Here is a 25,381-nt window from a genome sequence, read left to right on the forward strand (position 1 = left end):
CCCCGCGCGCAGCGGAAGCGCCCGCCCCCCGTGGCGCAGGTTCCCGGGCCCGCAGGGCGGAGGCGCGCGGGGGGCGGGGCTCCCAGGGCCGCGGGCCCCGCCCCGCCTCTCCCCTCTCGGCCAATGGCGTCCCCAGGACTCCCGGAAGGCGGGCTCGTCGCGCGGACGGCGATTGGCCCCGGCCGGGGGGCGGGGCGCCGCCCGGCCTATAAGAGGCCCGCGGCGACGGCGCCCCTGCGTCGGCGGGTCAGCGGCGGCTCCGGGCTCCGAGCGACGCGCGCCGCGAGTCATGAGCACCAAGGCCGTGTGCGTGCTGAAGGGCGACGGCCCCGTGCAGGGCACCATCCGCTTCGAGCAGAAGGCAAGGCCGCCGCGCGGTGCTGAGTCACCCGGAGCCTGCGGGCCCGCGGGCTGGGGCCGGGCCTGGGCGGGCCCGCGGGCGAGGGAGGGAGGGAGGCGGAGGGAGCGGCCGCCGGGCCCGGCGGCGGGCGGGGGCCTGCGCCTCGGGCGCCTCCGGTCCGCCCTGCGCGGCGGCCTCTGCGCCCTGCGGGGCCGGGGCTCCGGTGGCGCAGCGGGTCGGGCCGCGGGGAGCCGTCGCCTCCGCCGTCCCCGGGGCTGCTGTGCGGCCCGCGCTGCCCCGGCTCGGGGCCCCTCCGACCGCGGCCCCGCCCCGCCGTTAGTGCAGCCGTCGGGCCGGGGGCGCCCGGGTGTCTTTGTGGAAAGGGTCGTGAGGAGTAGGGACGTGCGACACGGGCGCGGCCTCGCGGAGGGGCTCGCTGGCCCGCCCCTCGGGGTCACGGCCGGGCGCGAGGGCTGGTGCGGGGCTCGGGCCGGTGCGGGGCTCGGGCGGGGGCTCGCCCCGCGCAGGCTCCTCCCCGAGGCCCGAGCGCCCCCGAGCCGAGCGCCTCCCCTGGGTGCGCCCCGGGCACAGTCCACTCGCCGCGGGGCCGCCGCAGGCCGGTGTCGGGTCGGCGTCGGGCCTGTGCCCCGGGTCCCCGCTGCGGCCCAGGGCGCGGAGACGGGCGGTCGGTGTTGGCGGGGCGCGGGGCGGCCCCGCAGCCCCTTTCCGGCCGTGAAGCCCTCCCCAGCCGGCCTGCTCCCGAGGTGGTGGGAAGCGCACCGAGCGGACGCTGTGCGGCGAGGCGCGGAGATGCCCCCGGGCGCCGACGCTGCGAGCCCGCCTGGTGGGGCGGCCCCGGGGTGCGCCCCGCGGTGAGCCGGCCCCAGGCCCCGCGGGCTGCGGGCGGGCGGGCACCGGCCCCGAGACGGCGCGGACGCAGGGCGGTGTCTGGAGCGGGCCCGGCGGGAGGACGGGGCGGTGCTCTGGGCCAGGGGCCCGCCGGGCGTCCCGACGGACGGCGAACCCTGCGGCTCAGTTTTCTCGTTGACGCGGTTCCCCCAGTTTCTGAAAAGGCTCGTTGGCGTTTGACTGGTTTTGCTGTTTCCATTTGCCAGATGTTGCGTTGTCCCTCCGCTCGCCCGAGGTCGCCGCGCTCTTCCCCCGCACCCCTGGCCCGCAGGGGGGACGGCTCCCCTTTCAGGCCCAGTCTCCATTAGGGCGGTGCTGCTCGTGCCCGATAAAGGCCCTTGGACAGTCCAGCTTTGCGGCTCCGCAGATAAGCACTAAGCTGTATTTGGTTGGCCTGTTGAGTGCTTAAAATTCTGGATTATTTTCCAGTTTTTTGAAGTCAGAAAATTTCACCTAGCTCCCCTTGAAACACTGGGAGACCTGCCCACACTGAGCTTTATTAGCCAGGGCAACACGGTGGCCTGGTTTACTCATTAACAGAACAGCCAGGCCCTGCAGGGTTGCAGAGGGAGCCCGCTGACCTACTGTGCGCTCCATGCATCCTTCATTCAGGAAACACAAGCTCAAAAGAACCTGCCCTGTTTGTCTCTCTGTGCTTCTGATAACAATGTTTTTTGGGAATAACGTTCACATTTGAATTTTTCCAACATTAAAGGTTGTCCTTAGAGGATTCGTATCTATTTGTCAAAAACAAAAAACAAAAACAAAAAAAGGGCAGCAGTTCAATGCCCTGCTTGATTGGAGCCTCACATTTGTCCAGGAGAAAGTCAGATGGTGAAGGCTGACCCCTCGGTGATGTAGGTCCTGGCCACTGGGAACAGAGACACCGTCACGTGTCACGTGTGCTGCGGGTGCTTGTGTATATTTTAGTGTCAGGATTTCTCCGTGGCTGTCACAGTGAGGTCCTTGATCTCTGTGTGGGCCGTGCCGCCCGCCACCCGTCTCCGCTGCCCGAATGGCGAGTCCTCGGTTGTCTTAACCTGCCTTCGTGTTCTTGCTGTCCTGTCTCTTTGGTCTCAGTCAGAGTGGAAAGGTTATTGAGGTTTCAGTGCCTAAAATACTTCAGAAAACAGTATTGGGTTAGACTAGAATCAACCCCCCAGAGGCCGAGGGATAGGATGTTTTCTGCCTGAGAATAAAAAATGTCTGCTAGAACCATAACGCCATTCTTCTGAAATGCGTATAACCTCATGGAGCAATATTTACCCCACACAGAAACACGCTGGGCCAGGGAACAGGGAGCCCAGGAAACCAGCCGGACACTGCTGGGCGCCGTGTTCTTTGTTTTAAAAGGCAGATCTGTGTGTTTGCTGTATGGAAAAGTGCATGGAGAAAGCAAGGCACTAAAAACTACGATGTGCTCACATCTGGGTTCCAAAGTTTGATATGTGCAAATATTCTCACCATGTGCAGATTTAACCTCGTCAAACACATTTATAAAATAAGCAAGAATGTACTTGTATTTCTTGTAAGGGGGTCATACTGTACGGCCTACATATCCACACTTGAGTGCTCTTGGTGCTGCTCTGCTGGGCGCCTTCTCCCTGCTTTTCTGTTTAATCCTGATGCCTGGCCTCGGGCTCAGCACCAGGTCAGCATCTCCCTCAGGGTGGCCTCCCTGCTGGGGGCGGTGGGCAGGGTGGTTTGGCTCCCAGGTCCACGTTCTCCCCCTTCCTGTGAGTGACAAAGATGATCCAGCTGCTTCCTTCCTCAGGACACTTCCTCACTCGTACTTTTCTCTGAATAAAGGGAAATGGGCCGGTCACGGTGTCGGGATCCATCTCAGGACTGACCCAGGGCGAGCATGGCTTCCACGTCCACCAGTTTGGAGACAATACGCAAGGTGGGTGCTGCGGGGCTGGCGACTGGGACCTGTTTACCCCGGCAAGACAAACAGCCGACATGAGAGAGGGCCAAGGCCAACCCTAGGGACTTAGTGAGCCGAGGAGGGGAGGGAGTTTTGTTTTTAATGGTGATTATGGTCTGATTATGTAAGAGTCTCAAGTGTTCGTTAAGAAAAACAGTTGTGCTTTTTCCTGCCACCTGCATGAACAGTAGAAGGCCGCTGAGGATCACACCCTGGGCCTCTTTATTCTCAGGGCAGTGGAGAAACCCAAGTCCAGAGAAGGATGTGAACTTGGCCAGCGTCACAGGGAACTTGGGCCTTGTCTCCCCCTGACCCACCCATTCTGTCTGCGCTCTGGAATTTTGATTCGTAATTTAGTTACTTTATTTTTTTTTGTAACTAGGCTGTACCAGTGCAGGTCCTCACTTTAACCCTCTGTCCAGGACCCACGGAGGGCCACAGGATGAAGAGAGGTGAGTGACGCAGTGCTGGACTCTTACGAGAGTAATGGCCCTGGCCTCGGGTCAGTGTGGACATACTGCTCGCAGACTGCATGCTACATGAAGTGCGGTCTCCACCGTAACCCTCTGCCGGGGCTGAGGACCTGACACACGGGGACACTCAGGCAATTTGGATTTGTAGCATTTATTGAGTTCAGAATTAATACAAGCGCCAAGGGGAACTCATACAGGAAATGAGGAACAGTACTGCCAACCACTAACAAAATAAACCATCACTCTGAGACATAGGAAGCTTTGTAGATAGAAATCTGATACTGAAAAGTCGAGAGTCCATTCGTACGCTTGTTTCTGAGAGCCTTTTAGGAAAATAGTAAGTTTAAGGACAAGAATTCGTTCATTTTTGTAACAGAGGCAGCCTAAGGCACAGCTTTCTTAGCCGGTCCAAGGAAGGACAGGCACCTGTGATCCTCTCAACAATAAAGGTAAATTAAGGGGAAAAGACCAAAAAACAAGAATGGACAGAGCCCAGGAACCGCGATGTGCCCTTTAGTTACCTCACCTCTGAATCGGGTGAGCCAGCGCCCCATTCCTGGGCATCGCTGTAGACTGAAGCCGTTTAAAGAGCTGTGTCCACTGTGTGAAGTGGCTCCTTTTGGAACCACATTGTGTCCATGTCTCAGCCCGGCCTTGTCTGACCTGCGAGTTTATAACTCAGCTCATGAGCTGCTCTGTCTTTCTCAATGCCAGGCACGTTGGGGACCTGGGCAACGTGACTGCAGGCCCGGATGGCGTGGCCAAGGTGTCCATTGAAGACACCGTGATCTCCCTCTCGGGAGACCACTCCATCATTGGCCGCACGATGGTGGTGAGTGTGGAAGGGTGTGCACAGCAGTTCCTCCAACACGCAGTCCTGTCCTCATGACGACGAGTCCTGGTTCCTGGGGACCCACTCACTGGAGCTTTAGTTCAGATGGGCAGCAGTGGTTACTCTGTCAGGGGCAGTGGAGATGCATCAGTGTCTAGGTCAGTTCTGGGCACCGCTCTGCGAAGATGGGGATGAGGCAGGTTGCCCCGGGTCACGGCAGAGCTGCACGGCAGAGCCAGCGGTGTCTTCACTAGATTAAAGTGACTGGGGTCCCCTTGCAGTTACACAGGACACTGTGCGAGTCTGTCTCAGACAGACCTCGGCATGAACCGACCTCGGCCAGTCTGCGGGTCATCACCACTGTTCAACGTGGCAAGTGGCTGCCCCGCTACCCTGGGGCTGCGTCTGGGTCACACAGACACCAGTTCAGGCAGTGAGGGCAGCTGTCAGTGGTCACTTCTCTCGTGGACCCGATCCCGAGCATGTTCTTCAGCCAGAGTTGAGAAGCAGAAAAAATTATCCATGTTTGATGAGAGAAATTTAAAGTACTATTTTCAAGTAGTTGAAGCTATTTTGAGGATTACTCTTATTTATAGGCTAGTCATTAGGCATGGATTTGATAATTTTTTTTGAAGGGGGTTCACTTCTTTGTCAAAACAATTTATAGTACAGAAGAGTGACCCCTGTGAGTGAGGTGAGGGGCTCCTCACGGAGGATCAGCCAGCATGGGGCAGCCGCAACATAATTAAATTGTTCAGGTTTAGTATTTCAATTAGAAATAGCTGCGTTTACCTCATGTCCAGAGGTAATTTATGTCTGCAGCATCAAGAAAAAGCTGGAGTAGTTCCTACTTTTTATTACTAGATTAAGTATTAGTGTATTTCTCAACTAGGGTTATTTTCTGACACTAAGTGGTTCTTTTAGAAGTCTTTTGGGCATTGTTGGGAAGGGGTATAATTACTTGATAGTCCTAAGTTATATGTTCTTAACATCTTCCCAAGGTCCATGAAAAACGAGACGACTTGGGCAGAGGTGGAAATGACGAGAGCAAGAAAACGGGGAACGCGGGAAGTCGCCTGGCTTGCGGCGTGATTGGGATCGCCCAGTAAACATTCCCTAGGACGGGGTCCGAGTCCTAGTAACTCCTGTTATCTTGATAGTTGTAGAAATTTAACTTGATAAACATTAAACACTGTAACCTTCAGAGTGTAACCTGTGTCTTTTTTAAAACTGCTTTAAGTTCCTGTGATGTGAGCTCATTTGTGATCACTTGGGAGATCTGTGTGACTGTAAATCTCGTATTCAGTGAAACTTTCAGTGACGGTCGTGCTTCGCCAGACTCGGCCCCATGCGGGTTGAACGGAGTTGTCTAAGTTTCTTCCCTTCTCACCCACGCCTGCAGCACACTCCCGACAGGGCACAGTGTGTGAAGCATCCACACTGAGACCGCACCGGCTGACGCACAGCTCGAACGGAACAGGCTCGGTGCTGTGGACGCGTTTCGGAGCTCTCTCTGGGAAGTGTTTTAACAGAGTCACAGTGTTCACGTTTTTCATGGCTGGTTTTTAAACTTGGGTCTATGGTTGGAGAGCCCTTTGCTAACTTAGTGACACCGAATGGCATTAGGGCCTCAGTGGCTGATGAGACGAAGTCACCTACCTGCCAAAATGGCACTTACGCCCTCCTGTCGACACGTGAACACCTGGTTTGTAATATGAGCAGAGGTTGGCATAATCAGCAGTCAGATTAGCCCTTTAGAGATGTACAGCAGCCCTGAGACGGAACCAAGGACATATCTGACCGTCACCCAGTGACTGCAAGTCTGTCTCTAAATATTCGTGTATCTGTAAGAGCGTTATTTTAAACGGAATGTCACTCTAACTCAGGTTTGACACTTTGGGTTAGTTGCCTATTGAATATATGTAAAATATTTCTGGTAGCAAAACCAGAAATGAGCTACAATTCTGACTGGTCATAAATATATGATGTACTTTATCCAATGTAGATCATTTAGGGGGAAAAGCTAATGTAGAAAAAGGTGACTTGTGTTTTCAGTTAAAGTAGGTGCTCACAGTAGGTGTTTAGTTAAAGCCAGTTGGGGAGGAAACAAACTACTGAACAAGGTCTGTTTTCCATGTGTAGGGTGAGACTCGAGAGACCCTCGTGACCTCTGAGGCCTCAAGTGTACTCGCTACCACTTTCAGTACTTCTGGGGGGGTGTCACATGCGAACAGGGTGGTCTCAACTTTCAACCGGAAATCGAGGTTTCTTGCCAGAAGCAGTTTGTTGGGACTTTTAAGCTTCTCAGGGGGCCCACTAGGAAAGTTTTATGACAAGTCGGAAGACAGGAAACGGGACTTTCTCTCCCTTTCTAATGGCAGGGGCACAAGAACATGGCCCTAGACACCTCCCCTTGACCTTGCAGCACACAGAACATTAGGAAAACCCAGTTCTGCAGCCCTGCCTGGGAACGAGGCGAGACAGTTACCTGCTCGGCACACTGACACCAGGACAGTTAAGACTGTGACTTAAAAAAGCTTCAACGAGGCCACTAACACTTGCAAGGTCTCCTTAGCACTGGCTGAGCAGCTGCCTGGAGCCGTCCGATTTGGCTTTGCATGTCTCTGTGTAACAGCTCGGATAACCTGGGTCTTTGCGTACTAGTTGTCGGATAACCTACAACTGTTCCTCCTTTCTAACGATTTTAAGCAGAGAGATAAAAGGCGGCAGAAAGTTCCTTCTACCTCTGCCCAGACAGGAGTTTACAAAACCCGCAAAGAAAGGCAACAGGCAAGGCTTGTCAGAAACAACAGTTTGCATCCAAGTCCTTAAACATATAAAACAAAACAAAGCTTTTACGTTGCAAATGTCAATCTTAATTTCTCTTCCCCCTTTTAAAAATTTAATGGGATGGTAAGAAAACACTCAACCTTGTAAATCAGTAATACCCAGGCAATCAGGTAATTCATTATACAACAGGTCAGGTGTGGGTCCAGCTTTTCTCCCAGCAGGACTTCTCTTTACAAATTATTAGGTCAGCATTTACCACAAAGCCAACGGCAAACACAAACCTTGACTGAACCGCAAAACAAACATGAAACCCACTAACTTTTACCTCATGATTAAAATGCTAAAAGTGAGAACTGTTACAGATGAAAGTGCACACTAGCAGACGCCTACTTCCACCAGAAGCCTAACTCGGACGCCGCCAGGGCGAGCAGCTCCAGCGTCGCCGCGAGCAGCCCTGCACCTGGCGCGGGGCAGGAAGACCAGCACACGTGAGTTTGTTACGAAAATAGAGTTTATTAAAAACATCCTATTGTCTGAGGAGCTTTCACTGTTAACCTTGTCTTAAATTAAAAAAAAAAAAATAGAGAGCACTTCTAATTACGATTTGTAAACTTTTTAAAGTCAAAACTTTTAAAAAGTTACAGCAAAAAGGGTAATATTTATTCATATTTTCAGCATTTTTTGTTATTTTGTGGCTATTTTTAAATAGAGGGAAGCAATCAAATTGCTTACAAAGCCCCACAACTACCGTGGGCGCCGGCGGAGCAAATATAATACAGCATCTGTACACTCGGCTCTGCGTGCAGCGGAGCCACCTGACCGCGTCTCTAGCGAGCCTCTGCTGCGGGGCCGGCGTCCTTCTCGGGCTCGGCGGATGAGGTAGCCTCAGCAGGCGGCTCTTCAGCAGGCTTCGCGGGCGCAGGCTCAGGCGCCCCCTTGGCAAGTTCTGAGCCCGTGTCTGGGTTTCCCGCTTGGCTAGGAGGCTCGGCGGCCCTGTCTGCCACCTCGGGCCTCTCCTTGGCTCGGCTCTCCTCCTTCTCTCTGCGAGACTCTCTATCCCGGGAATCTCTCTCCCTGTCGCGGTGTCCGCCGGACCGTCTGCTTCTGTCCTCCAAGTCTCTGTGCCTGTCCCGGTCAGGGCTCCTCCTTCCCCACTCTCTCCTCTCCCGGCCACCACTCTCCCTCTCGTCGTTTCGGTACCGGTCCCGGTCATTTTCCACCCTATTTCCGAAAGATCTTCTTCCAAACCTCTCTTGGTCTCTACCTGAATTGAACTGCTGCCTGTTGTCATTTCTGAACGGCTGTGGTGGCTGTGTTGGTGGTGGCTGCTGTGTTGGTGGCGGCTGCTGTGTTGGTGGCGGCTGCTGCTGCGGCTGCTGCCTCCCGTCTCTGTCTTCAGGGCCCCCTGGGCCTGGCCCCGGGCCCCCGAGCCCTGGCATGCCACCAGGCCGCACAAAGGGGCCGTGTGGTGGGAAGGGGCCTTTCATCCCGTGAGGCGGGGGCATCCCAAAGCCCCCTGGTCCAGGTGGGGGGCCTCTGTGCATCATGTGTGGTGGCATGGGCCGTGGCGGCATCAGCGGGAACCGCTGTAAGTGTGGGGGGGGCATCCCCGGAGGGCGCTGCAGTGGGATCAGGCCAGGGCGGGCACCAAGAAGACCGGTAGATGGTGCCTGAAGCCCGATGACAGGACCGGGCGCAACTCCTTGAGTACCTAAAAGGCAAGGAAAGTAAAAATGTAAACAAAATAAAGAGAAGAGGGCGCTGTATCTTCAACCGTCTCCTGTGCAGCTTGAAGCAAAATAAAACTCCATCCACCATCTTCAGAGTTTGTATTGTTTGCCAGTCTACCTGTCACTCAACAGAGGGCCTGGTGACAGCGACAGCCAGCAGTTGAAGGTACACCGTGCATTAAATTAAGATACAGATCATCAGTACACTGTACGGATTAGCATCTAAGTAGAGGTCAGAACGAGCTGGACAAGGAAACTGATACACCAACTTCGGGGAAGAGGAGGGACCCTTCCTGAGGAAGGAGCTGCTCACCACTCAGAACACTCGATGCCTGAGAAACACAATGTGCTCAAGGAACAAAGGACTGAACTGCGCGAGCCAACTGAAGTTACTCCAGGTGCACTCTCGGGAAAGGCAAGTCCTGATCCGACTCAGTACCGCTGAGCCAAGTCCGGCAGCGGGCACTCTGATTCCGAGTCACTACTAGGTACGCCCCGTGTAGCTGTCTGCAGTAAGTAGCCCTCCAACACTCATGCAGGTGACATAAAGACCCGCACAGAGTTGCAGCATTAATTGGTACAGGTCCCTGTTGAAGCGTAGGGCATGGTGCAACTTGCTGGACTGAGACGCCCACTTAGTTCCAGCCGCTCAGCCTTCCACCTTCTAGTCCTCCTACAGAGGTGGCGAGACTGACAGAGCCGGTGCTGCTGAAAGTGACAAGGACGTGCCGGCTCTCTTTCCACTCTCGTGAGGATTGATCATGCTTGTTTAAGAATTATACAAATTCAACAACCCACCACTTATGCAATGGGAAAGAGGTATTTCTGTTGGGCTCATCACTTAAGTAACAGAAAGGCCGTGTTCTCTCTTTATTTCTCTGCAAATAGGAACATCATGAGGCAAACACCATGCAGGCAGGAGTTACTGTAATGGATGTGTCTCAGATACCGTCGGAAGATGCTAATCACGCATGTGCCGCAAGCCGGCCTCGGTCATGGGCGACGGCCGTCCATGTGGCTGCTGACAGCAAATGTCTGAAAGCCAACCCAACATTCAACACGGAGTATCTGCACCTTCCCCAACGTCCTGCTGTTTTGTTTCTGCCTTCAGTCACCTCCTCCCACCTGCTGGAACAAACATTTAACAAGTCCGGCTGGCTCCCAGGTTTTCTGTATAAACTATTAATACAAATATGATAAACAAGACTTTCTGCTTCGGTTGTTGCTCCTCATAAGATGTGGCCCAGTCCTGTTCTGCAGGGCTTAAGCACATGGACACGCACCAGCTCTGGTATTTACTCAGAACGCCTTCTTTCAAATGCTCAGGGACAGATGTTTGCTGACATATAAGCTTATGAGGTCTGACCTTAGAAACGGGGATAATTACACCTGCCTCTGGTTCAGATTAAATGGCAGGACAGACACAGGGTGAGCTAAGAGCCTGGCACAGGGTAAGTGCTGGAACATTACTCCACACATCCATGCTGACCGTTGGTAAATATCCTAACGCTAAATATCTAATGCAAAAACAAACATCAGTTCATTTCCCATAATCAAGATCACTTAAACAAGTCTAACTTTACTTCCCACCAGCTTTTATTCAAGGACTAACGACCAACATCTCCTGTTATGTAAGCCAGAGCATCCACAGGCTCCAGGGGCCCACAGCGCATTTTTGAGTAACACTAAGAAAATGGGTAGGGGGTTGAAAGCACTTTATCTTGAAAGAATTAAGTTCAGATGAGTCTTTGAGAGGAAACAGTGACTCCTCAGGGAAACAGAGGGTCCTATTCCTCATTTCCCCACAGCGATGGGCCTCCCAGGCCACCACTCTGACGGTGGCCAAAGGGTGCAAGGCTGCCTCCCCGGTACACAGGAGAATTGAGCCTTGTAAAGTATAACCCCTCTCTCTAGTCCTATTAAACATGGTTTAAGGGTGCACACAGATTCACTTAACAGGGTTAACAGTTGCACTTGCCATCTATACCTATATCTGTATCTATAGATCTACATACATATTTAACCCTCTCCCAAGGTGGTTTTTTCCACACATCGACTGGTTGCCTCCCATACACGCCCTGACTGGGGCTGGGGATTGAGGCTGCAACTGAGGTACATGCCCTTCACTGGAATCGAACCCAGGACCCTTCAGTCAGTGGCCCGACACTCTAACCACTGAGCGAAATTGGCTAGGTCTTCACTTACCATATATTTAAACCACCTACAAAGCACAGTGTTTTTTACAAAGAAAAATATTGCTTAGTTCACCTATTCTACACGTGGATATTTGTATTTGGGATTTGCTTAAAATGTTACACACCAGGAAGGGGATTCGAGTGTTTAACTAAGTGGATTTCCCTTAGTCTTCACGGACCAACAGGTTTTACAGATTCCTCAAGGAACAGGCCCACTGTCCCAAACACTGGACTCCAGAGCACAGAAATGGTGAAACTGAATAGTTTTTGTTTGGCTTATCTGTAATTCTTTATGTTCTTGCAGTGAACATGTGTTGCTTTCATAATAAAAGTTATATTTACAGTCGGGCGTGGCTCAGTGGTTGAGCGTGGACCTAGGATCCAGGCGATCAGGGTTCGATTCCCGGTCAGGGCACATGCCTGGGTTGTGGACTACAGCCAATCAATGACTTTCATCATTGATGTTTCTATCTCTCTCTCTCCATCTCCTTTCCTCTCTCTGAAATCAATAAAGATATTAAAAAAACAACCAAAAAACCCAAGTATCTCTTATAAAAAAAAAAGTTATATTTAATTGAAAAATATATCTGGTGGGGTGGCATGAGCCCCTGGTATGCATGCTCTCACTCGTATTTTTATTAGGAAAGCTGGCATTATGCATCGGCCAACGGGACATACGGTGAGTGACCCACCTCTAGAGAGCATTCGAAGTAGTAATTCATGTTCTCTGCTAGTATGCACAATCCCACTGACGAGTTTTCTAAAGTGACGAATTCATTCACACATACATGGTACATCTGAGCTTCACATCATTAACCTGTTTAATGTGCTGGGGACATAGAACTCTCCCTTCAAACAGGACGCAACCTGGTAGAGACAGAGGTTGATTGCTGATGGTGACGCACAGCCAGCATGGTGACCAAGCAACTGAGGAAGCCAGGTGCTCGCAGGTGAGTGGAGCCCTGGGGGAGGTCTGCGTGGAGTCTCAGAGGAAGGACACACAGGGCTGGCACGAGTAGGGACACACCTGACTGGGCACGAGCAGCAGCCTCTGAGAGGTTAGCAAGGTGAAGCAGCGACGTGTGTTGTTCCGAGAACTGCAACAGTGTTCGATGGGAACAGCTGGAACTATAGGAGGTGAGACTTACTACTGAAGCAAGAAAAGATGTGCGCACATGGGTCCCTGCCAGCTTGAGGACAGACGATGGCGGCGAGGTTGAGCAGGTGGGGTGGGCCGGGCCGGGCGCTTAGGTCTCCACTGCAAGTGTGAGGAGGAGCCCGAGGAGTTTCTAGCAGGGAGGAGCATATGCTCCCGTCTGAGGGGTCCTGCAAGGAGCACTCGAGAAAGCACAGCGGGATGGTGGAGGGCAGAGGCTCTGATCCAGGGGACGAGATGAGGGCGATGTGTAGTGGGCAGGGCCACAGGGCTCGAGAGTGGGAGAGGGCATCAATGCAACGTGGGGTCTAGGCAGAGAAGCCAGTCTTCCAGACAGGACAAAGTTCACATGGAGACAGGGTTGCAGGGCCTGCCTGGGTCACCGCCGGTGGAAATGTGCCAAGGAAACTGTTTACTGTGTGAACACCCAGAGCTCACCAGGGGAGGGTCACAGTTACCCAGAACACAGGTAAAACAGAAAAGGGAAGAGTTCAGACCTGAGAAAATTCCTTCGATTAGAAGACTAAAATTTCTAATATAGCAAGATTTTAAGGTGGACCAAGAAAATGACAGCCCAAAATGTCAAGTTTCAAGTTTAAGAAATATATTGGAGTTTAACTCAAGATGACCAAGACTTAACTGGTATTTCCTACAATGAGCCAGAAAACGGCTGTTTCACAATTAAAAATAAAAGTCAAGGTTAAAGGGTTATTGCTGCGTACAGCTAAGATGGTCAGAATCAGATGAAATAAAAGGCAGGTATGTTAAAGGGCTATAGGGGTGCTGAGGGGAGTGTGGATCCTGACATCTCAGGAGAAGGTAAACAAGGGTCACAGAAGGTGTGTGACGGGGCCAGAGTGCACGGTCAGGGAGATGGGCAGCTGCCACAGGCCTGAATTAGACCCTGTGGGAGGGACCACCTGCTTGTTAGCCGCATTCAGAGAGGGCCTACATTTAAATGGGATCTTTATGGAAAAACAGGGCTTGGCTAAGGGAAAGAGGGAGGGGAGTGGGGGAGGCAGAGGGAACACCCAGAGGGAAGCTGGAAAGGCAGGCAGTCTGGCTGGCAGCCAGCGAGGTGGCCTGCTGTCCTCCACTGCCTCCTGGAGTCCTGGCTCCTTCATTACGAGTAAACCCCATCACTTCCAAATCCTTGTTTAATATTCCAAGGTCTCACCCCTTAACAAAGCAATCTCCAGTCCCACCAGGGTCACCTCAACGCTGTGTTTTACTTCCCTCCTTACCTGCCTCGTGTCCAAGGTCTCTCTTTGCGTTGGTGTTACGTGCAGCTCTTCTACCTAAGGCGCACCTGAATGTGCCCCCCCGCCCCCCCTGGACATTTACAACCACAGCCACAGCCCCCCTTGATTCTGGCCAGCAGACCAAACTCCCCGTCATTCTCATGTCCTCACAAACCCACTTCACCTGTTAACACTTCTCCTCAATCGTGTCTATCCTTAACTGGTGTATAGTTTAATAAGAAACTTATTCAGATATAATTCAGAGCCCAGTTTGCCCACATGAAGTGTACAACTCAATGGTTTTGTCTGTTCAGGGTTGGGTCACCGTCACAACCACCTTTGGAATATTTTCACACACACCCTTTACCCACTAGCCAGTCCCCGCCCCCCCCCCCCCCCCCCCCCGAGCCAGGTGCTGTGTGTGTGTCTCAGTGGACTTGCCTGTTGTGGACAGTTCATGGACGGAATCAGTGTGTCGTCCTCTGCGACTGGCTGCTTCCCTCAGCGCATCTTTCTGAGCTCGTCCACGTGTCATATAGGAACACCTTGCTTTACGGCACTTCACAGACCCTGCATTTTTTTTTTTTACCCAAATTGAAGGTTTGTGGCGAACCTGCATTGATCAAGTCTATCAGCACCATTTGCTCACTTTGTGTGTCTGTCAAGTTTTGGTATTTCTCACAGTACTTTTAAGCCTTTTCATGACTAATCACAGGGATCTATGATCTTAATGTTACAACTTTGTTTTGAGGCACCCAAACCTCGCCCATTAGGATGGTAAACATAATCCATAAATGCTGTGTGCTAACTGCCCCACCGACCAGCTCCCCTTCTCCCTGCCCCCCCCCCCCCCCCCCCGCCTACTTGTTCCCTGAGACACAATATCTGAACTACGCCACTGAACAACCCTACCATGGCCTCAAGGTATTCAAGTGAAAGGAAGAGTTGCCGGTGCCAATGTACACTGAAAGGTGGAACGGGTTAAGCTTAGTGAGGAAGGCACGTCAAGGGCTGAGATGGGCCGAAAGCATGGCCTCTTGCACCCACTAGCTGAGTGCAAAGGAAACGTTCCTAAAGGGGATGAAGAGTGCTGCTCCAGTGAGCACAGGCGTGAGCGCGAAACAGACCTGCTGCTGTGGAGAAAGGGTTAGTGGTCTGGACAGAGCACACCAGCCACCATGTTCCCTGAAGCCAAAGCCCAACCCAGAGCAGGGCCCTCACTGTCCTCGATTCTGTGGAAGCTGAGAGGGGAGAAGCTGCAGGAGGCAAGTGTGAAGCTGGTGGAGGCTGGTTCATGAGGCTTAAGGAAAGAAGCCACCTCCATAAATGTGCCAGGTGAGGCAGCAAGTGCTGAGGCAGAAGCTGCAGCAAGTTCCCCAGGAAACTGGCTAAGATAGTTAGTGAAGGTGGCTGCACTCACCCAGATTTCCAATGCAGTAGGTGAGACAGCCTCGTGGGAAGAAGCCGCCACCTACGGCCTTCATAGCGAGAGAGATGCCGGTGCCTGGATTCAAGCTTCGAGGACAGGCTGCCTCTTGTTAGGGGCTCATGCAGCTGTGACTAAGTTGAAGCCAGTGCTCACTTACCACCCGAAAATTCCAGGGCCCTTAGGAATATGCTCCATCTACTCTGCCTGTGCTCTATAAATGCATAACAAAGCCTGATGACAGCACGTCTGTGTACAACACTGTTTACTGAATATTTTAAGCCCACTGTTGAGACTACTGCTCAGGAAAAAAAGACTCCTTTCAAAATATTACCGCTCATTGAGTGCAACTGGTCACCCAAGAGCTCTGATAGAGATGTCTAAGGATGTTAGTGTTTCCATGCCCGCTGACACAGCATCCATTCTGCAGCCCATGGACCCAAGAGTAATTTTGATTTTCAAGATTCTTACGATTTAAAAATACATTTTGTAAGGCACAGTGATTCCTCTGATGGATCTGGGCAAAGAAAACTGAAAACCTTCTGGAGAGGATTCACCATTCTCGATGCATTAAGAACGTTTGTGATTCGAGGGAAGAGGTCACAGTAGTTGGAAGATGCTGATTCCTGCCCTCAAGGATGACCTTGAGGGGCCAAGACGGCAGTGAGGAAGTACCTGGAGATGTGGTGGAAACAGCATGAGGACCAGAACTAGAGGTGGAGCCTGAAGAGGGGGCTGAGCTGCAGCCGGGACAGAATGGAGGAGCTGCTACTTGTGGACGGGCACAGAAAGTGGTTTCCTGAGACGGATCTACTCCTGGTGAAGGTGCCATGGAGACGGTCAGGAGGACAGCTGCTGAAGCAGCAGCAGGGTGTGAGGGGGCAGATTACAACTCAGAAAAAAGTGTCAACTGACGAGGAAAACTTCATTTTTGTCTTAAGAAATTGCCACCCTGAGCCAGCAGACGTCAATATCCAGCAAAGACCCTCCATCAGCAAAAAGATTACGACTCCCTGAAGCCTCAGATGAGGGATAGCACTTTTTAGAAATAGTGATTTTTAGTTAAGGTATGTACATTTTTTAGACATACTACTATTGCACACTTAACAGACTACAGTGTAGTATAAACATAACTTTTACATGCTCTGGGAAATTACTGTGGTATTTGCTCCAGTGCGGTGGTCTAGAACCAAACCCGTAACCTCTCTGAGGTGAGCCTGTCCTTTCCCTTCTATTACCAAGTAATATTCCACTATATGAATATGCAGCACTTTATCCTAGTCGGTTTATCATTAAAAAAAGATAAAGGCCTGTAGAAACAGACTTTCACCCAACCACCGACCACCGAATCGGCTGCTTCACCTGCACGGCCTCCATGCTTCCACCTGTGAACACGTGCTCTAAAGGCCGAGTCCCTGACTCGGACCCTGATTCCAATCCCTCACCTACATAAGGCTATCAACCTAGCAGACGTGTCTCTCTTGCATCAAAAGTTTCCCCTCCACTGGATTTTCCAATAAACATACTATAATTTCACCCATCTTTTAGATATAAAAACATCTCCTTTCTGCGGTTGCCCCATTTACTGATCCCATGTATAGAAAATCTCAGAGGGGCCCAGTCACTGTATATTGTATGCATTTCTCCTGACCCAGTGTATATAACTGGGCTTTGGGCCCATCCCTTCAGGGAAGCCACACTTCTGAAGGTCATCCAGACTTCATTCCACTAAGTGCAGTTAAGTCACCTCTTTGACCCATGAATGGCACCTGATAGCTGGCTTCTCCCTTCTACCTGAACTCTCCACCTGGTTCCAGCATACCTCCCCCCACTGGCCTCCTGCCGAGCCCTCTCAGTATCCTCTGCTGGGCAGATCAGTATCGGGTAGTTTAAATACATGGGTGTTGGAGCAATGCCCCCTCGAACCCTAGCTCCGCCACCGGCAGCTGTGACCTGGCACAGGCTGCTCTATCTTTCTGTGCTCTGGTTTCCTCATCTACGAAGTGGGGTCACTGGTCTACCACACAGGGCTGTACGAGCTGAACGACAGATCTACACAAACTCCTCATGAGAGTTCCCAGAACACAAACGACGTACTTACGCCTCAGTTCTCAGCGTGCCTTCCACTGCTCAGTGCTGAAGTACCAGTCTCTCTACTGCCCCCCTTACGTTCCCTCCTCGGGTAACCTCACAGGCTCCAGGGGCTGCGCTGACATTGGAATACACACCATCAGACTTTATTTACAGGCTTTACTTACCACGTGCGCCTGGGTACCAAAGTTGAAACATCCCGCACTGCCACTTGCTAGCCTCATAAACCCCTTCTCCTTGGCATCCGCCCACCTCAGGAATGGCAATTACATTCTACCAACTGCTCAGGCCAGAAACTCACTTTTGACTCCTTTCTCTCACACCCCATATTTAAGTTATAAGGCAATTCTAAGGCTCCATCTTCAGAGTAAACTCAGAATCCAACACTCACTGCCTCAGCTGTACCCCCAACCAACACGAGCAGCATTCAAACTAGTCTCTTCCACTCTTACCGCTTCCTCCGTCTGTTCTCTACAGAACCACCACAGTGACCCTTTAAAAATGTCAATCAGATTATAGCCCTTGGTTCAAGCCCTATACTTCCCATCACACCCAGCTGGTTCTCGGCAACTTCTCTAAACTCAGCACCTGCCACCTCCTCTTCAGCCACACTAGCCCACTGTGGCCCCTCAAACAAGTCAAGTCCGTTCTCAATCAGGGCCCCTCTCTTGTTCTCCCTGAAGCCCTTTCCTCTGTGTTTACCAGACTTGTTCCTCTATCACTTCTCTCCATACTCCCTCCTCACCCACCCTATGTAAAACAGCACATTCCACTGACTCTCCTCCAACCCCTAAACTGTTCTCTGCTTTACTCTTTATAAAAATATCCCCATATGAAACGATTATTTCACTTATTACCTAAGTCCCTACGGGAACACGAGTTCCAGGAAGACAAGCCTTGGCTGGCTCCCATGGGTACTGAGCACACACACGCTGACTGTATAAACGGACGGTGGCGGCAGAGGGGACCACCAAGCTCATTAAGCAGAAGGTCAGTCTGGGGGCAGGTGCAGAGACTGCAGGTCCCTGGCTCTGCCCCGGGTGGTGAGGCTCTTCCCGTTGCATCTGAGACGACCGAGACTGGAAAGGGTGCATCTCCTCAAGCCCCTTCACTGTCTGTGCCCAGCAGCAGCTCTGCCTATTCCGAGTTGATCCTGACAGTGTCACCGAGGCATTTTGCATGAATCTAACACAGAACTTCCCACTCAAGGAGAAAGACCAACCCCTCCTCTCCCACACCGAGCCCCTGAGACCCCCAGGTGTGGCTACATGTTCATGAAGTGTTCTTTAGTCCAGACCTTCAGAAAATGAAAATAGCACAATCTATGCATGTATTACTTTTGCCTAGACTCACCAATTAACATTTAAGGCATAATTATTTTGACTCCCAGGCGATTCCTACAGCAGGCACTGTGTTGGGAGCTGGAGAGAACAGTTTAAGGAGCTAAGTTTTAAAGAATTAAAGTACATTTCAGATTAGACATTAAGATTATTTTTAAAATCATGCTCAGAATGTTAGAGATTTTAAAGAGAAATTTGAATTTTCAATCATACGCAGATATACTGAGATCTATTTTTAGCATAATGTAAACTTTTGATAAAATCTAACACAAGAACCAGAATTTCAAATAAAGAAAATCAGAGGCTGATTATCACTTTAAAATGACTCCTTTTGTTTTTGTTTTACAAAATAATGTACGATAAGTTTTGTCTGACCATTTCCTTACACATAGTTTACTTACAGTAGCTTTTTAGAATTCCAGTTTGTATGCTACTATTTTACTATAATCGGCAGTGTCACAGCCATAACTTAGACATAAGGGCTACAATACCAGAATTAAGAAGCTTCAAGCAGTCTCCAAGTGAGGTTACCCACACACAACTTCATTTTCAGTGTCAGCAGGCAAAACATCTTACCTGAAACTCTTCACAGCAGTATCTAACAAAGTCACCTGACGCCCGGAGCTCCTGCCCCTCCCACCCTCCTCAGGCCTGGAGCTCTTGCCCCTCCCACCTTCTTCAGGCCCCCCCACCCCCCGGAGCGTCTGTTCCAGAGGCAAAGGAAAGAGGCTCTGTAGGCCCAAGCACTGCAGCTGGGGAGATGGAGGCAATGTGATGAACAGCTTTCAAGTTTTTGCAAAGCAAGACCTTCCCCATGTTTTGTTTGAAGTGCTTCACCTTCTGAGAAAATAGTGTATTCGTGCATAAATTCATATCCAAGCAAACATCTGTTGTGGATTCACTGCTATTAATTTAGCTGATGAACAGTGTTATATACTAACTTGAAGGCACTGTGATGAGTATTTGGGAACCATTTCCACTGTGTAACACTAATGGAATAACATAACGCATATTTTAAAGCTTTCCAAAGGAAAATACTTTTATAGGACAGTCACCGTGCTTTTTTCGGTACCAAATTGAACACCTGGTAGATTCTCTAGCTTGTATTTAATAGAATCAAACATTATAGCAAAATTTACAAGATACTAAGACACAAAAATTTTACTTAGAAATTTAGGTGTTATCATTAAAAAACCCCCACTACTTTTGAGGATATTCTTCATTTCCTCTAAATGTTATCCAAACCAGTCCATTGGTGCTAAAATGTGCTAATTTAAATGTTAAAACTTACTAACTATAAAAAAAAAGTTGGGGGCACAGAAATCTAAGTAAAATCACCACAAATCAAATACCAATTTTTTTTAACCCTCCTCACTCAAGGGTATTTTTTCCATTGGTTTTTAGAGGGAGTGGGGGGAGGGAGGGAAAGAGGCGGAAGGAGGAGAGGGAGAAACACAGCCGTGAGAGAAACACATCGATTGGTTGCCTCCCACATGTGCCCCACCTGGGGCAAGGAAGGAACCTGCAACCCAGGTAACTGCCCTTGACCTGGAAGCAAACCTGCGACGCTTTGGTGCACAGGCCAATGTTCTAACCACAGAGCCACACCGGCCAGGGCTCAATTACCAATTTTAAGTAACTACAGAAATCGATGGTAAAATTATCTTCTAGGCAGTTTTAAAAACTATACAAACTATTGCATAAAAGCAAACATAACTATTTAAGTATAATGATTCACAAACCAATTCTGTCCACATAATTTCTTAGTGTCCAAATTTGGGAATATGAACTCACATGCCTAATGTACCCATGCAAGGATATATGAGAACCAAGCCCGAAATACATCTAGCAGCTCAGGCTCTAGGCCACTAATCTTTGACTTTTGCTTTAAATTTTTGGTAACAAAAATTATTGATAAGTAGGAAGCAGTCTCACAAATACCCAATTCTTATTTGTAAATTTCACCATTTACAGCAGTGTTACAAAAATGGGGAGATTCTTTGCATATTAATAATTAAATGTATTTGGCAAGAAAAGAGGCTTTAAATTTCCACAAAAGGAATGAGTCCAACTTAGAATAATTTTTCCCTGAGAAGACATTTTGGATATACTAGTAACAGAGTAGAGATATGTAACACAAACAAACATTTTTTTGGCGTATTTCTTTATTGTTTGAAGCACCAAAGTAACCCACATTTCACATTTACAATGAACATTTTATTTTAATAAAAATATGCTGTACAAAATATTATAGGTCCGTGCTATACACAAGTGAACATTTACACTTACACAGCAAACAGGATGAACTAAATCCCTACCACCTGTAACACTTCTCTCTCCTCAGTGACCCAAAGGCAGACTTACCGTCGGCTTTTATTAAAACCAGCACTTCCTACCAGCCATTATGGAGTGTGAAGCAATAAAAATGAATTTCTTTAAAATAAGCCATAATGAATTACTGTGTATCAAATATTTTATATTTTCAGATTATCAGTTACTAAAATATTCAGTTCTCTATAAATTTGGCCGCTCATGGTTCCAACACTTAAGTCTGATGATCAGAAAATTCCTTAAACCAGTCCACCCTTAAAGCACCCACTGCCTCCTGCCAGTATAATTGGGCCTCACTACAGACTTGGGAGATCTGTTTGGGCCCTGCTACTTAAAAATATTACTGCCACATTTCAGAAATTGAGATCCAAGCTAGTTAAGTCTCTCAGTGGTACATTCACCTTCCACTATAAAACTATTTGAGCATCATTAATGAGAATACAGATATGCTGTGCTACTTAAATAAAATACCACTGTGACTAACACACATTTTCTCAGTGAGCTGACTGAGGGAACTTGAATACCGTGTGTGCGCTTGCGATCTGGTCTAATCTACCACGAAACCATCCGAGGCAACCAAGTCACACCCCCCCCATAAAAAGTTTGTTTCCTTTGTCTGCCAAAAAAGTAACAGTTTAAGACAAATCATAACTAGTGTAATAGCACTTTAGAACTGCAGAGTAGAAACCCCCTCAGGTGTTCTCGGTAGTGTCTGCGACACCATTCGCCGAGCCGAGCCGACCCTGCGGCAGCCCAACTGTCAGCTGTCACGTGTGTGCCCACTGAGCCATCACCACACTGCCTGTCGTTCTCATTCCCCCTTTTCAGGTGAAGAGACTCAAGTTTAGTAGATACTTTACTTACTTCTAAGATTAAGGTTTCTGGTACAGCTCCCGCTTCTTTCTAGTCTCATGAGAGAGAACATCAGAGCACCGAGGGCGCGTGAAGGCATCCTGAGCCCAGCCTTCCGCTACTGGGCAAGAGCAGCAGTGCCCACCTGTCACTGACCTTCAGCGCCTGCTGACCATTACACTCCTTTATCAAAAGGGTGGGACTGTGATGAGTCTTTTGGATAAATCTTCCCTTCTCTGCACATACATTAAAAAGGTCCCATTTCTCTGAAAGGTCAAAATTCATGGGATGTTCTTTTCGAGATTTCTAATTGAAGGAACATGGAAGGCTTTCCTTCTCTGACTGAAATTCTTTAAGAATGAATTTCTTTAAAATCAGCCACAATGAATTATTACTGTGTATCAAACATTTTATATTTTCAGGTTATCAGTTACTGAAATTGCATTTCAGTTAAAACTGCTTATTTTAACAAGTTTTCATTTTAATGTTATGTCAAATTTTAAACCTTTCCAGATTTGGAAGAGCCTTCAAATTGTGTTTAGAAACACAGTTTCTAAATTGTATTTTAAAAGTTATGAAGATTATCACAGGCGAAGCATAAACAGCAGGACACTGAAAACCATCCACTCACCCATCCACTTATTCATGTAACAGATGCCCCTCACCGAGCCTCGGTTCTAGCAGGGATGCTGGTGATGAGGATGACTGAATGGACGTCAGGACAGGTATGTCAGGCAGCAGTAAACGCTAAGGAACTTATTTTTCTAGCAATGCTTAGCTTACTAAGTTTATTTTCCATGCTCACCAACTTTCGATCTGTTTTGTTCCATGTGGGATGCAGTTTAAACTACATTTCAGCAGTGGTAAGAAATGAAGGGCAGAGTCTTCATGACCTGATGTTAAATCAGAGGCGGGCTACTTTTTCCTCAAGGTTGTCGGACAGGTCTACACTCTCGGAGACATCTTCTCACTCACTCAGTTTTGTAAATGGTCTCAGGGGGCCCAACACCCATGGATGCTAGACTAGAACACTTCACTTCCAACGGAGTTCACAGGGATGGGGCGAAAGAAAGGGGTTGATCCAAAAATTCTATCCAACCCAGTTTCCATGATTCTTGTGAAACCATCTTATTACCAATATGAAAACAAAACATAACAAAACTCAGATCCAAAGATGTTAAGTTTCCCAGCTGCTAGTCCAGTGTTCCTTCTATTACGATTTCCAGGGCGTAGGCCTCTTAAGCAATCTCCTTATTAAACAAATCCTTTGCCATCATTATTATGACTACTGCTACATTGTTTGTCACAAACTTTAATCCCAAATCCTCTTTTACTATTACTGAGACTGTGTACTAAGAAAAATAAAAATCAAGTTTATCATCAGCCTAAACTCAGTCTTGGAGAGGCCAGAAGGCGGCATGCCATTTAAAAAGAAACTGATTTTTAATATAAACGTAGGATAGGCACAAAGCAAAAATCTCTAGCAGTCCTGAAAGGTGTCGGTGAAAAGTAAAAGTCCTGTATCACAAACCCGTCACACAGCCCTACATCTCAGAGGTAACCAATGTGCTCCTTCCTAAAAGCCTGAGGCTGTGAAAGCAAACGTGCCGCCCCCCCCCCCCCCCCCCCCCCCCCCCGAGAACACAGGGAAAGGCAGAACTGGAGCACTAAGGATGAATTAACCACCCACTGAGTTGAGTGTTAATTATACTTGGCAATACCACTTTCAGTACAACAATTTATTAATTAAAAGATGGTCAGTGTAACAAGGACATGACATATTCATTTATAACTCAAGGAAGCAAGGGAAAGGCCCCTTAGAGTTGTGAACAATCCAAATCACACTTCCTGTAACCACGGTACTCAAGTAGTCGGTCAAGTCCAACAACCTCTAGCAGGAGGAAACTGAGGGGTCTGTCTCTCAGGTAACAAAGCCGTTTTATTGCAACGGATCAAAGATCATTTTCTTTGCTAGCACACAAAGAATGATGCCAAAGTCCAGGGGTTTTAAATATATAAAAACTGGTCCAGACAGGGGAAAAAAACTATGTTGTCAAAGAAACGTTATCTCTTATAAAGCTGGGACATCTGGGGTTATGTTAGTCTTGGACTATGTACCAATTCCTCTTCCCAGACATTAATCACTTTTCTATACCAAATTAAGATGTGCAGACCCAAACGTTTATTCAAGACAAACAAACATAATTTCACCATGGAGGTTGTCTCTAGGCTACTCTCGGTAAAGACCAAGAACACATGTTTAATTTAGAGGGAGATCTTCCTCAAAGAAAAACATCAGCCTCAGAAGATTTTACCAAAATTACCAGTTTTAAAAAACAAACAAAACCAACTGACTTGGGAAAAGGAATAAAAACTAATGATAAAAAAATGAACTTACCCAGAAGTGACACAGGCTGGGTTACAGGAGGGGTGGGCAGACTCGTGGGTGCGGCGGGTGGCACGGCAGAGCCATACATTTTCACACTGTCACCAGACTCGGCGTTTCCTCTAGCCCCAGACACCACTGTTGGAATGGGATTTCCAATAGATAAGTCTTTTGTAGTGTCTTCATTTATACCAGCGATAGTAGCTAAGGAATATAATTACATCAACATGTGAAGCTGAATAATTAATTACCCCCCACCCACAGACTCTTGCCACACTCTAGACCCTATTACTAATCCACTCTCCCTCCACTCCCGACTCCAAGAGGAGAACTGAGCACCAAGGAAAACATGCTTACAGTTTGAGATGCTTATTGGTGGAGTGTGAGGAGGAGGAATGGACACTGGTGGAGTTATAGGAGGTGGGGGTCCAGGAGGAAGAAAACCTAGAATGAGAGAAACAATGTCACTCAGGCTGCATCAATTTATCTCAGACTCAAAAACAATGTCTTCTCTAACCACTTGGTGTACCTGGTGGTAAATGCATTGGGTTGAATCCTGGGCGTAAAAATGGCGGTGGCGGTGGCGGCGGAGGAACACCGGGACCAAAGCCCGGAGGAGGAATTCCCATGGGAGGCGTGAAGGTGGGTGGCTGGAGAGCACCGACCACAGGAGGGCCTGGCTGATGTGGTGGGACCTACAGAGAAAGGAAGAAGGAAATGCAGCCATACATCTAGCCATCCTCCCACCAACACAGTGAGCAGACAAAAAACATCTTGTTGAAAAAAATAGATGTTTCTAAATTTGTTCTTATTATGTGAATAAATTAGAAAACAGGTGGTACCTGTGCCTACCCTGAACGACAGAAATCAAAGTTTGCTCTCTACTTTATGACAGCAGGTTCACACTGAATCTCACCGGCATCTGTTGGTGAGCTGACAGAATAGGACATTAAAAGATGTGCCATGATCAGGTCAGTAATTCTGCAAATGTAATTCTAAGAAAAGCTATCTGAAAAGTTTCAGGGATTCAATACAAAGGTCAAACTGCTCGGCCAGTTCTGTGACCCCGAGCAAGTGCACACTCTCTAGACCTCAGTTTATTCATCTGTAAAATGGAAAGTACCAACCTCACATGGGGATTAAAGAATTAATACATGTTAAGTGCTAGTGCCTGGCACTTTAATAAACATCCCAAAGATAAATATTTGCTATTGTTTAAAAAAAAGTATGATAGATTTTAACAGATTAGCGAGGTTTCCTCAGCAAGTGCTGATAAACTTGGATCTCATTTACAACTCAAACCGAGGGGCACATCCAAAAGGTCAGCCTTAGAGTGACAACATAGAAGGTCCTTTTATAAAA

The 25,381-nt window shown here is 48.9% G+C and overlaps 2 protein-coding genes across 6 annotated transcripts in view; one reads left to right on the forward strand and one right to left on the reverse strand.

The window, feature by feature from the left end:
• The first annotated feature begins 218 nt into the window (after window positions 1-218).
• On the forward strand, window positions 219-5,685 carry SOD1 (superoxide dismutase 1). 2 transcript variants are annotated; one of them, XM_081138916.1, is made up of 5 exons: window positions 219-361; window positions 3,059-3,152; window positions 3,559-3,628; window positions 4,364-4,481; window positions 5,483-5,685. In XM_081138916.1, the coding sequence occupies exons 1-5, from the start codon at window positions 290-292 to the stop codon at window positions 5,588-5,590; spliced, it is 462 nt and encodes a 153-aa protein (XP_080995042.1). In that variant the 5' UTR covers window positions 219-289; the 3' UTR covers window positions 5,591-5,685. The 2 variants fall into 2 exon arrangements, with proteins under 2 accessions (XP_080995042.1, XP_080995041.1); XM_081138915.1 differs by lacking the exon at window positions 219-361 and adding an exon at window positions 2,267-2,900.
• Window positions 5,686-7,766: 2,081 nt separating this feature from the next.
• Window positions 7,767-25,381, reverse strand: part of SCAF4 (SR-related CTD associated factor 4) — a 55,517-nt gene continuing 37,902 nt past the window's right edge. For 2 of the 4 annotated variants that reach the window (XM_081138914.1, XM_081138913.1), the window contains exons 17-20: window positions 24,549-24,714; window positions 24,377-24,463; window positions 24,032-24,157; window positions 7,767-8,982 (exon numbers count right to left, since the gene is read on the reverse strand). In XM_081138914.1, coding sequence (XP_080995040.1) covers window positions 8,099-8,982; window positions 24,032-24,157; window positions 24,377-24,463; window positions 24,549-24,714 — 1,263 coding nt within the window. In that variant the 3' untranslated portion in view covers window positions 7,767-8,098. Of the gene's footprint in view, window positions 8,983-24,031; window positions 24,224-24,376; window positions 24,464-24,548; window positions 24,715-25,381 lie in introns of all 4 variants that reach the window. The other 2 variants (XM_081138912.1, XM_081138911.1) reach the window with 1 other exon arrangement.

This window comes from Miniopterus schreibersii (assembly GCF_964146895.1).
Source record: "Miniopterus schreibersii genome assembly, chromosome: 5".
Classification (NCBI taxonomy): Eukaryota; Metazoa; Chordata; class Mammalia; order Chiroptera; family Miniopteridae; genus Miniopterus; species Miniopterus schreibersii.

What these genes read in the sequence shown, in the direction of transcription:
- SOD1 (XM_081138915.1), top strand. Translation starts at nt 2,715, where the DNA reads ATGTGCAGATTTAACCTCGTCAAACACATTTATAAAATAAGCAAGAAT. An exon ending in GGCCTCGGGCTCAGCACCAG is followed by an intron (nt 2,901 to 3,058) that starts GTCAGCATCTCC and finishes CTCTGAATAAAG; the next exon opens with GGAAATGGGCCGGTCACGGT. An exon ending in GTTTGGAGACAATACGCAAG is followed by an intron (nt 3,153 to 3,558) that starts GTGGGTGCTGCG and finishes TTTTGTAACTAG; the next exon opens with GCTGTACCAGTGCAGGTCCT.